This window comes from Myotis lucifugus, unplaced genomic scaffold, assembly GCF_000147115.1.
Source record: "Myotis lucifugus unplaced genomic scaffold, Myoluc2.0 scaffold_521, whole genome shotgun sequence".
Classification (NCBI taxonomy): Eukaryota; Metazoa; Chordata; class Mammalia; order Chiroptera; family Vespertilionidae; genus Myotis; species Myotis lucifugus.
Window position 1 is genome coordinate 433,360 of NW_005871569.1, and position 13,481 is coordinate 446,840.

Below are 13,481 nucleotides of genomic sequence, written 5' to 3' on the forward strand. Positions count from 1 at the left end.
ACACAGGGAGACATGGACCATAGTTCCTCCCTCTGACCTGCCTCCAATTTGTTCTGTTTGGCATCCTGTTTCACCTCTGCTTCATATTAATGACCAATTCCTTGAGGTCAGAGTAGAGAGATGGAGGCGGAGAACATGGATGAACCCTGAGACGGGGAGAGGGCAGCCTAAGTTACAGGAGGGTGAGGCCTCTCTCCCCTCTCAAACCCCATCAGGCTGGGTAGGGGACCAGGCCTCCAGCTCAGATGAAGTGGCTGAAACCTCTTCACAAGTGTTTTACAAGTATCCCCAGACTCAAATGAAAGGAATATGCCTACAATGTAGATGCCCAGGCCCACAGACCTTCATCAGTCACTCGGGATGAGCCCAGGAACATGCATTTTTAACACCCAGTGATTCTGACACATCGGCAGTGGCGGCCATCAAATCACCACACAGCAGAGATCACGTGAGTGGATCCTTTGTTCCATATTGTTTACCAACCAAAGCATCTTGCCACAAAGAACCACAGTCAAGGCACAAAGGTAAGAGGAGAATCTGGACAGAGTCCTGTTGAGGTGGTTGGAGGAACTGAAATGCCCTCACTAACCTTCTGTGAACCCCATTACCTGAACAGCAGATGGCTCAAGTCGTGTCGATTTGGTCTGGCATGCATCGCTTTACCTCTTTTGACATGTACCCTACGGATTATTTTGGCCGAACATTAAATGACGTACATTCTCTGATGGGGAAATGGCAAACGGTGAGGGATGGCAGCCAACAAGCAAAGACTGGCTCTGGGAACACTAGTTCCAGGCCAGGTGTGTGCAGGCACAAGGAAGCTGCCAATCTGGTCCTTCCCTACACACACCACCCTCTTCTACCCTTTCCTCAGGGTGAGGAAGACTCTATTCCCTCTCTCCTTTTCTGGCTTAGACACTTGATCCAGGTAAGAAAGCTGACAACTTGGGAGTAACTATTTAGTAACATTCCTTAAGGCAAGAGCTTTGGATAGAAATATTGTTCTCTTTCCGCCAATACCGGACTCTCGCCTTCCCAAATTCCCTTGGGAAAGCAGTAAAAGGGCAGACTGTCTTGCAGGATCTCTGGCAACTCATCCCTGAAGAACAATGTGACCAACTTCTCAGAGACGATCGACTCTAAGGAGGCAGGCAATAAGCCAGCTCTGCTGAAGGCTGAGACAGGAGCCTGGGTCCTCCGCTTCCTCCTTCTCACCCTCTCCTCCCCACGTTGCTACCTCTGGCCAAGCCACCTCATAATGGCAGCCTTACTCTGGGAATAGATGACCAGAGAAACCCCCCTCCTTCATTAGAACCTAGGGATCTGCTCCTGTAGCCCCTTCCTGGACCTTCTTTCTAACCTCTTGATGCCCAATCTTTGCCCACAAAAAAATCTTTGCTCTTGTGGGTCCTCAACTCCTAGATCCATGAGAGCAACTGTCATTCATTTTTATTTCAATCTAGAGGTTTACGTGCCTCTATGCTCTTCCTCAAGAAACATAACTATTCTGCGTCAGAGCCCCCTAAAAAATGCACAGGGGCTTCTGTTTCCTCCTCTGGTTTGAGTATGTCATACCCTCCCACAGACTTTTTGCTTCTGGAAAAGCCCCTCCTCCCTTCCCAACCCATCCTGTGCAATAGAAAACCTGATGAGCTTCAGGGGAGAGTCCCTGGGAACCTACTCCCCACTCGACAGGAGGAGACATAGCTGTGCTCTCACTCCAGACCAGTCCTACCTACGCTTCCACATAAACCACTCTAGAAACCCAGGCGCTTCTCCCAGATGGTTCAGGGTGGGAACAGGCAGACGCGAAGCTGCTCCAGCAGGTCACGGGAAGGAAGGCCCATAGCTCTTGATCCTGCCTCATCCCTCCCTGTCACTCCCAATCTGTCGGGGGCCTGATGGTAAGTGGTGCAGCATTCTTCCTTCCAGCCCGGATGCCTGGGTAGAAGAGGGGCCATAGTTTCTCAGTAAAAGTATCAGTGAAGGTGTAGATATGGGAGCGGTCTGTGACATTGTAAAAAGACAGTGTGCCGGCCTCATAGTCTAGGAATATGCCCACCCGCTTGGGTTTCACCTTGATGTGCAAAGGAGTAAAAGGCGTGGTAGTGGCTGCATATTTGTCTCCGTTCCACAGTCGCACCCGCCAGTAGCCAGTCTCAGGCAGTGGGGTCAGCTCGCCCTTTCGGCTCACAGAGTCCCGGCACACACCCACTGCCCAGTGGGTCTTGTCGCCCACCTCCACCTCCCAGTAGTGTCGGCCTGAGGTGAAGCCCTCAGTAGCCAGGACGCAAGGGTAGAAGGTGAAGCGCCGTGGTGTGTCAGGTAGGTCCCGGAGTCTTGTCTCCACAAACTTGACGCTCTTACGATCCTCCGACAGGACTAGGTTAGGATGAGCAGTCTCAGGGTCCAGGGTCACATCCGCTGGCGGGAGAAGCCAGAGTGGGGAGCTAGATGAGGATGGGAATAGCTCAACGCCCCTGCCTCAGTCTTCCAGCCTGCCTTACAGAGCCTGTTCCCTTAAAGGCCCCCAGAACACTGTGATTTGGTTAACTTTCTCCATCCATGGTGTCACCTAAGGGAGGGGAGGGAATACTGCTTCACGTCTCACCCGCCCTAAAGAAGCAGGTGACTAACTCGCTCTTGCCTTTGCAAGGGCTGGTGGGTTAGGCTCCTCCTGCCTGGTCCTCCATCCACAGCCCTCGACATAATCATCATCTCACGGTGCAGAGAAGCACCAGGCACAGTTCAAGGGCCAGAAAGAATGGAAAGCGTATGTGAAGAAGGATACAGAGAAGACACCATTGTCGGGTCTAGGGGCAGGGTGACCTGATACCCATTTTCTTGGAACTGTCCTGGTTTATGACTATTTTCTCTGAGTAAAAATGAATGATATTCCCTTCACTCTCTAGAGTGGACCAATTTTAGGCAAATTATTTAACCTTTCTGGGCCCCTGTTCAGAAAAGCGTGGGCCTAAGATTAGACGACAGCGAGGCTTTTCACTGCGAGTTCTGTGACTCAGAGTGACCGAAAGCCAGGGAAAGGGCTGGGTGTGGGTGTGGGCGGGGAAAGTGACAGACAGGGTAACTGAAGCCCACGTAAAGACTTGCTGCTCTCTGCTGACTCCCTCTGCTCTTTTCCTTTTGGGAACAACTCACCAATTAGCTGTTTAAGGATTTTCCTTAGGGCAAAGTACTGTCGGGGGAAACTGCTGAAGTTCTTTTCAAGCTGTATGGATACTGAAGTCACCTCCATGGTCTTCACCTCTTCACATCTAGGAGGGGCAGGGAGACAGGGGAAGAAAGGGCAGGTCACAGGGAAGCTCCATCCTCCCACCTCCTCCCTCCTCCCTGAGGACAAGCACTTGTGTATTGCTTTCTTTTGCCAATCTGTGGAGAGCCATATGGTCCCCTGGACAAATCCTTAAAATGAGCCTCAGAACTTTCTGGAGGTATTTGTTATATTTCATGCATATGGGTAATTACCCTTCCCCCTCCCAACCCTTTCCTTCTTCCATCTTGTTTGGACACAATTCTACATCCAGGCACAGGTAGAACCTGGTTCTACATGATTTTGGTAGCTTCCTTAACAAGGAAGTCCTGATGCTCAAAGGGCTACTATTCCCCATGATTTGCTCTCTAACTGGCTTCATGGATGCAATAACCCTTTCCCATATCCGACCCAGAAGCTGCATGACTTTCCCATCTTATTCCCCCAACTCCTTACTGTACTGTAAGTCTCTAAGCCAAGATCTAACTCACTTAAAGAGTTGCAGGAATCACTTACTTTTCCAGGGTACTTTTGACATCCTAGAGGGAAGGAGAAAAGAAAGCAGTATTGGTCCTGGTAGTCAAGGGTCCTACAGGCAAAAGGGTCCCCCTCCTCCCAAAAGTTCCAGATCTCTAAAACAGAAACAGGGCAAACGGAGGCTACAATGCAAGGAGAAGAGCTCCAGAGGGGTCTGAGTACATCTCTCCCAACTTCCTCCTCACTTTCAACTTCTGGTCATCACGAAGCTTGGCAATTTCTATTCCTTCCAAATGGTTTCTTGTATGTTTGTCTTTGCTCCTCAAGGACACTGGGAGCTCAATGCAGGCTGCAGGGATTGTGTCTGCTCTTCACTCTGTCCCCCAAGTACCAACCACAACACCTGTCTCCTTGAGGATCAGTGCAGATAGCTCCAGACTGGTGGTAGAGGAGTAGGTCCTACTTCCCACTATGGGTTGGTATCCCCCGTTTGGTATTGGTTCATAAACACTAATAACTGTGTGCCAATCCTGATTTGCGAATACTTGGGGTCCAGAAGACAAAGAAGACAAATCTCTGCCCCCAGGATTTCCCAGTTTAATGTGGAAGGCAGAACACACATACATGAAAGGACATGAGAATAAACACCAATAAACATAAGCATGCAGATCAATGTGCAACGGCGCCTCGCTGGGTCCAATGCTGCTAGTCTGATCTCTAAGGTAAGAAACATGTTTCCTACAGCCTTCTAACACCATGCATCTCCTTAAGAAAACAAATGATTTCAAACATTTTTGAGATGTTTACATATCAAAAACAATGTATTTTTTAATACATTTTAAGTGTCCTTCAAACTAGGTTTCTATTGTTTTTTTTAAAAAAATATGTTTTTATTGATTTTGAGGAAGGGAAAGGGAGAGAGAGAAATATCAATGTTGAGAGAGAAACATCAATTGGCTGCCTCCTGCATGCGTCCTACTGGGGATTGAGCCCACAACCTGGGTATTGCCCTGACCAGGAATCGATCCATGACTTCCTGGATCATAGGTCGATGCTTAACCACTGAGCTACACCAGCGGGGCGGTTTCTATTCTTTTTTAGCACTAGGTAAATCAAATTCTAGGACTTCAAAGTAACTGCATTTACACACTTTTTTAATGCATAGTTTTTTCCCCCCACAAATTCAGACTAGATTTCCCTCCTCTCAAAAGAGTGGATTTTTTCTTTGGTACAAATTACGCACATAATTGTTGACAAGACATAAGAACACAAAAATGATTAGAAGGAAATGGGAGAAATCAGAGGAGCTTTTCTGTAGAAATAGATCCTTTGATTATGTCTAGAAGAAAGAACTGGGTTTAAAGAAGCAGAGCAGAGGAGTGAGCATTCCGGGCTGACAAAACAGCCTGTGCAAAGCTAGACTGTGCCCGACCTGAGGGGCCACGCAGGAGCAAGGGTCGAACCTTAAGCATCTCGAAGCCCGACTGCAAGCACTTGCCCTCCACCTCAGCAGCCAGGTGGGCCAGGTCGCGGCGTCTGTCTCCTAGGTGCGCAGCATTTTCTCGGAGGCGCTGCAGAATGTCCTGCTCCTCCTCCTCCAGTCGCGACAGCAACGTCTGCTGCTCTTCATCCAGCCGCCTGTGCAGCTCTTCAAATTCCGTTAGGATCTGCTGTCGGCGACTCTCCACCAGTCTCTGAGAAAAGAGGGAGAGTGCTGCTTATTGAGCAGGGCCAGTGGGCACAGCGTCCCTTTCCCTACCGACCATGCTTATGAATTCCAGTGTCATTACAGTTTAATGGGACACTTGTTTCTCTCCACTGTCAGTTCCTTCTATAAAGAATAGCTCTATCCCGCTGAGGACTTGGGAATGAAGACCAGTGGGAAGATAAAAATCAATGTTTAAAAGTTTCAATTTTCTTAAATTACATTAATTTCTAAAAAGCCATGCTTTTATGTTTTAGGAAAAATAATTCAAGACATAAGAACTCAATAATATAATGACAAACTATCTCAGATATCAGAAATATCTGATGATAAAGTTCTAGCTATTGTAATTCGTTAAGAAAGGAAAATACAGCCCCAGCCAGTTTGGCTCAGCAGATAGAGCGTGTCGACCTGTGGACTGAAGGCTGCCGGTTTGATTCTAGTCAAGGGCCCCTAGTAGGAGCGTGCAGGAGGCAGCCAGTCAATTATTTTTTCTCATCACTGATGTTTCTCTCTCTCTCCCCGTCCTTCCTCTCTGAAATAAAAAAAATATTTAAAAAAAATAAAGAAAAGAAAAATACAAATACTGGCAAGTTAAGCAATATGACTGTCATCATTTGTATGTTGCAAGATAGCTACCTGATAAAAACATGATCAGATAGAATTAACTGAAGAAGAATCAGTAAGATTCTAGCAATGGGCTGTAACAAATACATAGATTTCAGGGCTGAACCTGAAACAGTTTCAAGTCATTTCTGAGACTTGGTAATTGCCATCCCAGGAACAGGTTTCAAAGTTTCTTAGTAAATGAGTTGCTTAAAATTTGAAACACGCTTTCTCTCAGTCAGCATATAGACTTGAACCTTTCGCATTCCGGGAACTTGCTAATATAGGGTTCAAACACCAGCCACAATCCTTTCTGAGGGTTATCAGCAAGCACATCCCACCTCTGGACTTCCACTGCAACGAGAAGCGATCTCCCCAAGAAGGCTTCTCGCCGCGTCATGTGGCTGGCGGGGAGCGAAGTGAGCAGCAGAGACAGGACTGTGGAAGGAGGGAGTGGCCGGGACTGAAAGGCAGGGCTGTGGTGACTGGAGTGGCCCTGGAGCCTGGGTGGCCTCCCAGGCCTGCTGCCAGGAGAGGCTGATGAGCTCCCGTGGGGTAGCAGCCGCTGCTCCCATTTCACTGCTGCCCTTGCAGAACCACATGGAACAAAACACATTCCCACGCCCTGGCCCGTTTGGCTCAGTGGACAGAGCATCGGCCTGCAGACTGAAGGGTTCCGGGTTCGATTCCGGTCCAGATTGTGGGCTCGATTCCCAGAGGGGGCGTGCAGGAGGCAGCCAATCAATGATTCTCTCTCATCATTGATGTTTCTATCTCTCTCGCCCTCTCCCTTCCTCTCTCTGAAATCAATAAAAATATCTTAAAAAAACTCCACAAAAAACCCCACATTCCCACAACACATACCTTCACATAAAGCACAGCCTGGGTGTGTGTTTAGGGGTGATGAATGGGTGGAATTTAGAATTCATAACTGATAAACAGGTAGCAAAATAGTTCTTCATAGAACCCCATAGTCCCTTCTCTTTTTTCACTCTGTATTTGCAGTGCAGTGGTTCTTAAAGAGGGTGTGAAATTATATTTGGAGTATCATTTTGAGATATTATGTCACCAAGAGCTAAGTGCTTGTGGTATTTGAGTCAACATGGCTCACAATGACCTCAGTCTGAATTTGCATTTGTGGCACTGTTGTGATATCACGTAGGTGAAAGGACAAAGCTATACTGCAGTGTCTTTCAGGGTACTCATGTTTAAATATTACACAGCAGCTTTCATTACACGTCACTTTTCTTTTGTTGTGTTATATTATACTATACTAGTCGCCCATCGCGCGATATCGCACACAGTAGGCCGCCCGCCGCTTCCGTGGGAGCCGGAGGGAACCGCTGTGCGCCGCTGGAAGCCGCGCTGCTTCCATGGGAGCCATGTGGCTTCTGCAGGAGGCGGAAGCCAGCCTCTGGCGCCCATGGGAGCCGGGAGGGAGCCAGGAGGGAGCTGAGCTGCTTCCGCGGGAGGCGGGCCCACCGTCTCCTCTCCCGGCCTGTGCTCGGCCACAGAGACTGTGGGCCGGCCCCCCTGTCCCTGTCTGTGTCTGCTCCGGCTCCGGGGGCCAGCCCGAGCCGGGGTGCGGCAGCTTGTTGGCCCGGTCTCTGTCTCCGTCTCCGCTCTGGGCCTCACCTGCCCGCTCAACCTCCTCCAGTCTGGTTGTGAACCGTTATGGCGTCCCGGCCTAATCTGCATGACAGTTTCTTTTTAAAATTATGTAGATAGATTATTTTATGAATAATTATCATTTCAGCATGGTTAATTACAAATTATTATTATTATTTCTTTAATCTTATTGTTGAGATTATCACAGATGTCCCTCTTTGTTCCTCCACCCGGGTCCCACCCCACCCCAGGCCTTCGTCACCCTCACACATTAGTTTTAAAAGGGCTTTGGGTCATCTCGGAGGGGAGGCAAGGGAGGGTGGGTGGGTGGGAGGTAATCAATCAAAGACCTTGTATGCATATATGCATAACCCATGGGCACAGACAGTGGGGTGGTGAGGGCCTGGGGTGGAGGCCATGGGTGGGTTGGAGGGGGTCGATGGGGGAAAAAGGGGAACATATGTAATAGTTTCAACAATAAATATTTAAAAAATAAAATAAAATAAAAGGGCACTGGGTCTGATTCTGGAGGTGGAGATGAGGGAGGAGGAAGGAGAACTCAAATGGTCACTACAGAAAGGTTGATGACCTGCCCAGTTGCTCAGTGGTTAGTGTTGGCCCATGGACTGAAGGGTTGAGGGCATGTACCTTGGTGTTGGGTTTGATCATGCAGTTTTGGGTTTGATTGTGTGGGAGGCAACCAATCAATGTGTCTCTCTCATCTCGTTTCTCTCTCTCTCTCTCTTCCCCCCACTCCTTCCCTTCCACTCTGTCGGAAAATCAATAGAAAAAATATCCTCAGGTGAGAATTTAAGAAAAAGAAAGGCTAGTGATAGTTTCTGAAACCACTGAAATGGTAGCTTACATCTGTAAAAACCACAGTTCTGTTTATGTATTTAGAAGGTTTTAAAATTTTTGTTCCCCTCTCGATCCTTTACCTTTAGGAAGAGGATCAACAGGAAGAGGGAAGTTAATGACTGGGAAGAAGCTTCGTTTTCACCTATTTTAAGTTTCTCTGGAGCCTTTCAAAAGATCAAAGAACGTTTTAAAAATATATTTTTATTGATTTCAGAGAGGAAGGGAGAGGGAGAGAGATAGAAACATGAGAGAATCACTAATCGGCTGCCTCCTGCACGCCCCCTGTTGGGGATTGAGCCCACAACCCAGGCATGTGCCCTTGACAGGAATCAAACCTGGGACCCTTCAATCTGCAGACTGATGCTCTATCCCCTGAGTCAAACCAGTTAGGGCAAGAATTTTTTTTTAAATCCACCTTTGCAATCAAAATTAGTTCAATTAAAAAAAATTTCAGCCCCGCTGGTGTGTTCAGTGGTTAGAGCATCATTGGCCCACACACTGAAGGGTTTCGAGTTTGATTCCCAGTCAAGGGCACATACCTGGGTTGCAGGTTTGATCTCTGACCCTGGTTCGGGCGCTTGCGGGAGGCAATCAATCCATGTGTCTCTCTTACATTGATGTTTCTATCTCTCTCTCTCCTCCTCCTTCCCTCCCTCCCTTCCACTCTCTCTAAAAATCAATGGGAAAAATATCCTCAGGTAAGGTTTAACAACAACAAAAATCAAATGCTTGCTTTGTTAAAATGTATAAAGGACTAAGGTATCAATACTTGCTTTCTGTTGAAATGTCATTGTTAAGAAATTACTGTTTCTACTATTTTCAAATATGTGTTTAATTTCTGGTGATACCAAAAGCTCATTATTTCTTCTGGCATCCTTTAATGAGGTCAAATTTCTGTGTTGTCCCCTCGTGAACTGGCACCTATGCTTTTTATACCATGTCATTATTTTGCTACTTGACTGTAAGATCAAGAAGGGCAGGGCTGTTTCTGCTCATCATTGTTTCCCAGTGTCAAATACATGGTTTACCTATACTGGAAGCTTAAGAAATATTTATTGATTCATGCAGAACTAGTATCCCTAGCTTTGCTACAAACTGGTTGTGTGATCTTGGATTAGCCTTGGACTATCCAAGCTGTTCCCACCTGTGTACACTTGGGGCGGGGGTGTGTGTGTGTGACAGCTACCTTACGAGGAACTGAGTTCCCGCTTGCCAAAGATGACCGCTGGGACTTCTGGCTTCTCTATGTACCCCTTGTGCCAAGTCTAGTTGAATTCAGGATTCCAACCAGGGCAGAATCCTAAGACCTAATACAATTCTGTAAGCTTGGAATGTCATGAATATATAATGAATTAATGTACAGAATTCAATAAATACTAGTTATTACTGCTACTATTAATACTTATTCACTGACCATTAGAAGAAATAAGACAGAAACAAAAACACCATGCTGCAAACATGGTGATGCTCTGAAGGAGATGCAGGAATATATGAAAAGGAAGAAAGCTAAGTTCTGAAGGGTGGGGAAAAGCTGCACAGAAAGTGGCTTTCCCTCTGCCCGAGGACGGACAGGGTTCTGCAGGTAGAGGAAGGAAAGAGGAAGAGCATCCCGGAACACACCTGTCATTCCCGAGCTCACTGGAGTTAAGAGAATGTCATTGGACAGTTCTTCTGGGAGCTCTCGGTCAGTTCCTTCTCCCTTTCTCCCGAGTGAACCTTCCAAATTCTCCTCTCCTCCATCCCTCTAAGAAAGTCCTACCCCTGCACACTCAGCAGAGCAGCCTCCTTCCCTGCTGTACACAGCACAGGAGACCAACAGGCACGAACCCTCTGAACTCGCCAGATGTAAGACATTCCGCCTGTCCTTTACCTCTTCCAGCCTCCTCCTCAATACTTAATTCATGACAAGTAATGTAAGTACAATGTCTAAAGACAAATCAAGCCTAAGAAAATACCACCATTTCTAAGAGTATAGCATTTTTCTAATGAATCAGAACTGGTGGATTAAATAATGTGTTAATGCTTGGTTCACTGCCTGCCTTTACCTTGAGCTCTGCAGGCTTCTGCTCCTCTGAGGACTTACAGCGGGTGATCTCCTGCAGCTTCTGCTCCAGAGGCGCCAGGCACTTCTGCAGTTTTTCCTGAGGGTAGGAAGTGGGAGAGGTGGCATCTGGGATTGGCTGGCATAGCCTATATTCAGAGGTTAACCCATTTGTTTTAAACCATTTGTTTGCATCCTACCCATCTCACCAGCTCTTGAGCCAATTCCCTCCCTTGCCTGTCACTTGTGATGGTAACTTCTTACAGTTCTCTCTTCCTGCCACCAGCCTGTCTCTATCACCCTCCTTGCTCACCATTTTTTTTCCTATCTAGCAGAAGAGAAGATGTAAAATACCAATGTGGGACTAAATCTAGAATTAGGGTCTTACACGGGGGTAAATGTCCTCTCACTGAACCTCAGTGGTCCAGTGGTCACCAACCCCATCCACCTTCTAACTCAAGTAACTCCTATTACTGTAAAAGTGACCTTCTGGACCCTGATGTCCGTCTTTAAACTTGCATTTCCATTCAACTCTAACCACCTGCAAATATAATGAAATCTTACTTATAAACAACCTTAAATCTTATTTCCAAGACTAAAGGCCTGGTGCATGAAAATTCATGCACTGGAGGGGGCGTCCCTCAGCCGACCTGCCCCCTCTCACAGTCTGGGAGCCCTCAGGGGCGGGAGGCGACTCGGCATCACACCTCTGCTGCTGCCACTGCCGGCAGCACCTCGGCGGGCCCTGGTTACCTGAGCCTTGGGCGGCCAGGCAGCCGCCATCCGAGGCTTGCCTACACCTTGGGCGGCCCTGGGTGGCTGGGCAGCCGCCATCTGAGGCTTTCCTGTGCCTTAGGACGGCCCTGGGCGGCTGGGGGCTGAGGGGATTGGGGGACTCCGGAGGCAGGCATGCGGCTGAGGGGACTGGGTGCTGCTATCTTTGAGGGTGGGGTAGTCAATTAGCATATTCCCTCCTTATTGGCTGTGGGCGTGAGGGTCAATTAGCATATTCCTTCTTTATTAGGATTTTATTAACATAATTAATTAAACTACTTGATAAAGTGCTAAGACATTAGCAGCTCTAATTTCTATTACTCAAACATTTACTCTCTGTCCCAGCAATAATTTAAACCAGATGTCATGTTATCCATTATCTGGGGAAGATGCAAATAACAGACTGGTTCAGTCTAAACTGAAATGACAGTCTTCCCAGTGTACCAATGGGAAGGGAAAGGATACTCTGAGCAGGGTACAGAACGAGGAAACCAGACCACTTTTCAGTTCTTCCTAACGTGGATCTTCTCTATGTGTTCTCATTCATTATGAAAAATACTAGAGGCCCTCGGCCTGACCTGCATCCTCTTGCAATCCGGGACCCCTTGGGGGATGTCGGAGAGCCGGTTTTGGCCTGATCCCCGCAGGCCAGGCCGAGGGACCCCACTGGTGCATGAATTCGCACATTGGGCCTCTAGCATGCATATAAGATCTTTGCTTAATCTCTTTCTGCCCTCCCTCCTCCCCTTTGAGATTCATTAGTCTGTTCCATGTTTCCATGACTGTGTGTTGAACATCTGCCCCCCTGGTGGTCAGTGTGCATCATAGCTACCAGTTGAATGGTTGAACGGTGGTTTAGGTTTTTATATATAGAGAGTAGAAGCCTGGTGCCCGAAATTCATGCGGGGGGGGGGGGGGTGTCCCCTCAGCCCAACCTGCACTCTCTCCAACCCAGGACCCCTTGGAGACATCCCTCTTACAATCCTGGACCGCTGGCTCCTAATTTCTCACATGCCTGCCTGCCTGGTTGCCCCTAACTCCCCCCCCCCCCCACCGGCCTGATCGCCCCTCACTGCCACTGCATGCTGGCCTGATTGCCCCTAACTGCCCCCCCCCCCCTTGCCAGCCTGGTCGCTCCTAACTGCCCCCCGCTGCTGGCCAGGTCGCCCCCAACTGCCCCCTCCCTGCCAGCCTGGTTGCTCCTAACTGCCCTCCCTGCCGGCCTGGCAACTCTTACTGCCCCACCCTGCCGGCCTGGTCGCCCCCAACTGCCTAGTCGCCCCTCACTGCTCCCCCTGCCAGCCTAATCGCCCCCAACTGTCCCCCCTGCCGGTCTGGTCGCCCCCAACTGCCCCCCTTGCTGGCCTGGTTGCCCCCAACTGCCCTCCCCCCTGCCAGTCTGGTCGCCCCTCACTAACCCCCCTACTGGCCTGGTCGCTCCACGCAGCCTGCTTGTCCAGTCGTAGGCAACCATCTTGTGAGGGGATGAGGATTAATTTGCATATTACCTCTTTATTATATAGGATGTTATAGTCCAAGATCCCTCATGCTCAAATGTGTTAGAAAGGTCAGAGAGAAATTTTGGGGTACTCCTCACCACTGTTCTTCATGCTTGAGGATAACTGGGCAGATGTACTTTGTGTCCCCTGTGTATGCACCTTAGAGGGAACTACAGAGTGAGATCCAGACACAGTCTTGCTCTCAGGAGCTTACGATCCTCTACCTAGAGAGCCTCCCTCTACTGTATTCCTCCCTTTGCCCCACGTTGACTTCATGTGTCTGGTTCCCCACCTTGTACTCCTGTGTGGCGTCGTCCAGTGGTGCGACGTTGTGGGCCCGATGGGTGTGGGAAATTGCACATATCAAACATACAGCCTCCTGGTCCTCATAGCAGAAGAGGCTGAGGGCCTCATGATGCTGAGGGCAGAGGCTCTCATCCCGGATCTTCCGCTTGACAGCTTGGAGCTGCTTGGCAATTTCCACCATACTGCCTAGTTGACGATTAGGCCGGAGACTGCGGTACCGGGAGGTCTTTCGACAGACTGGACAAGGAAAGTCCCTCTCTAGGTCCTCCCACCAGCGGGTGATGCAAGCTTTTGCAGAAGTTGTGTCCTCACACTCAATGATGACAGGCTCCTTTC

The 13,481-nt window shown here is 48.6% G+C and overlaps 1 protein-coding gene across 1 annotated transcript; it reads right to left on the reverse strand.

Annotated features, from left to right (window-relative positions):
- Positions 1-444: 444 nt before the first annotated feature.
- On the reverse strand, positions 445-13,473 carry LOC102442520 (E3 ubiquitin-protein ligase TRIM39). The gene is made up of 6 exons (XM_023745167.1): positions 13,132-13,473; positions 10,571-10,666; positions 5,212-5,442; positions 3,788-3,810; positions 3,160-3,275; positions 445-2,424 (listed from the first exon to the last, which is right to left on the reverse strand). The coding sequence occupies exons 1-6, from the start codon at positions 13,324-13,326 to the stop codon at positions 1,877-1,879; spliced, it is 1,209 nt and encodes a 402-aa protein (XP_023600935.1). The 5' UTR covers positions 13,327-13,473; the 3' UTR covers positions 445-1,876.
- Positions 13,474-13,481: the final 8 nt, after the last annotated feature.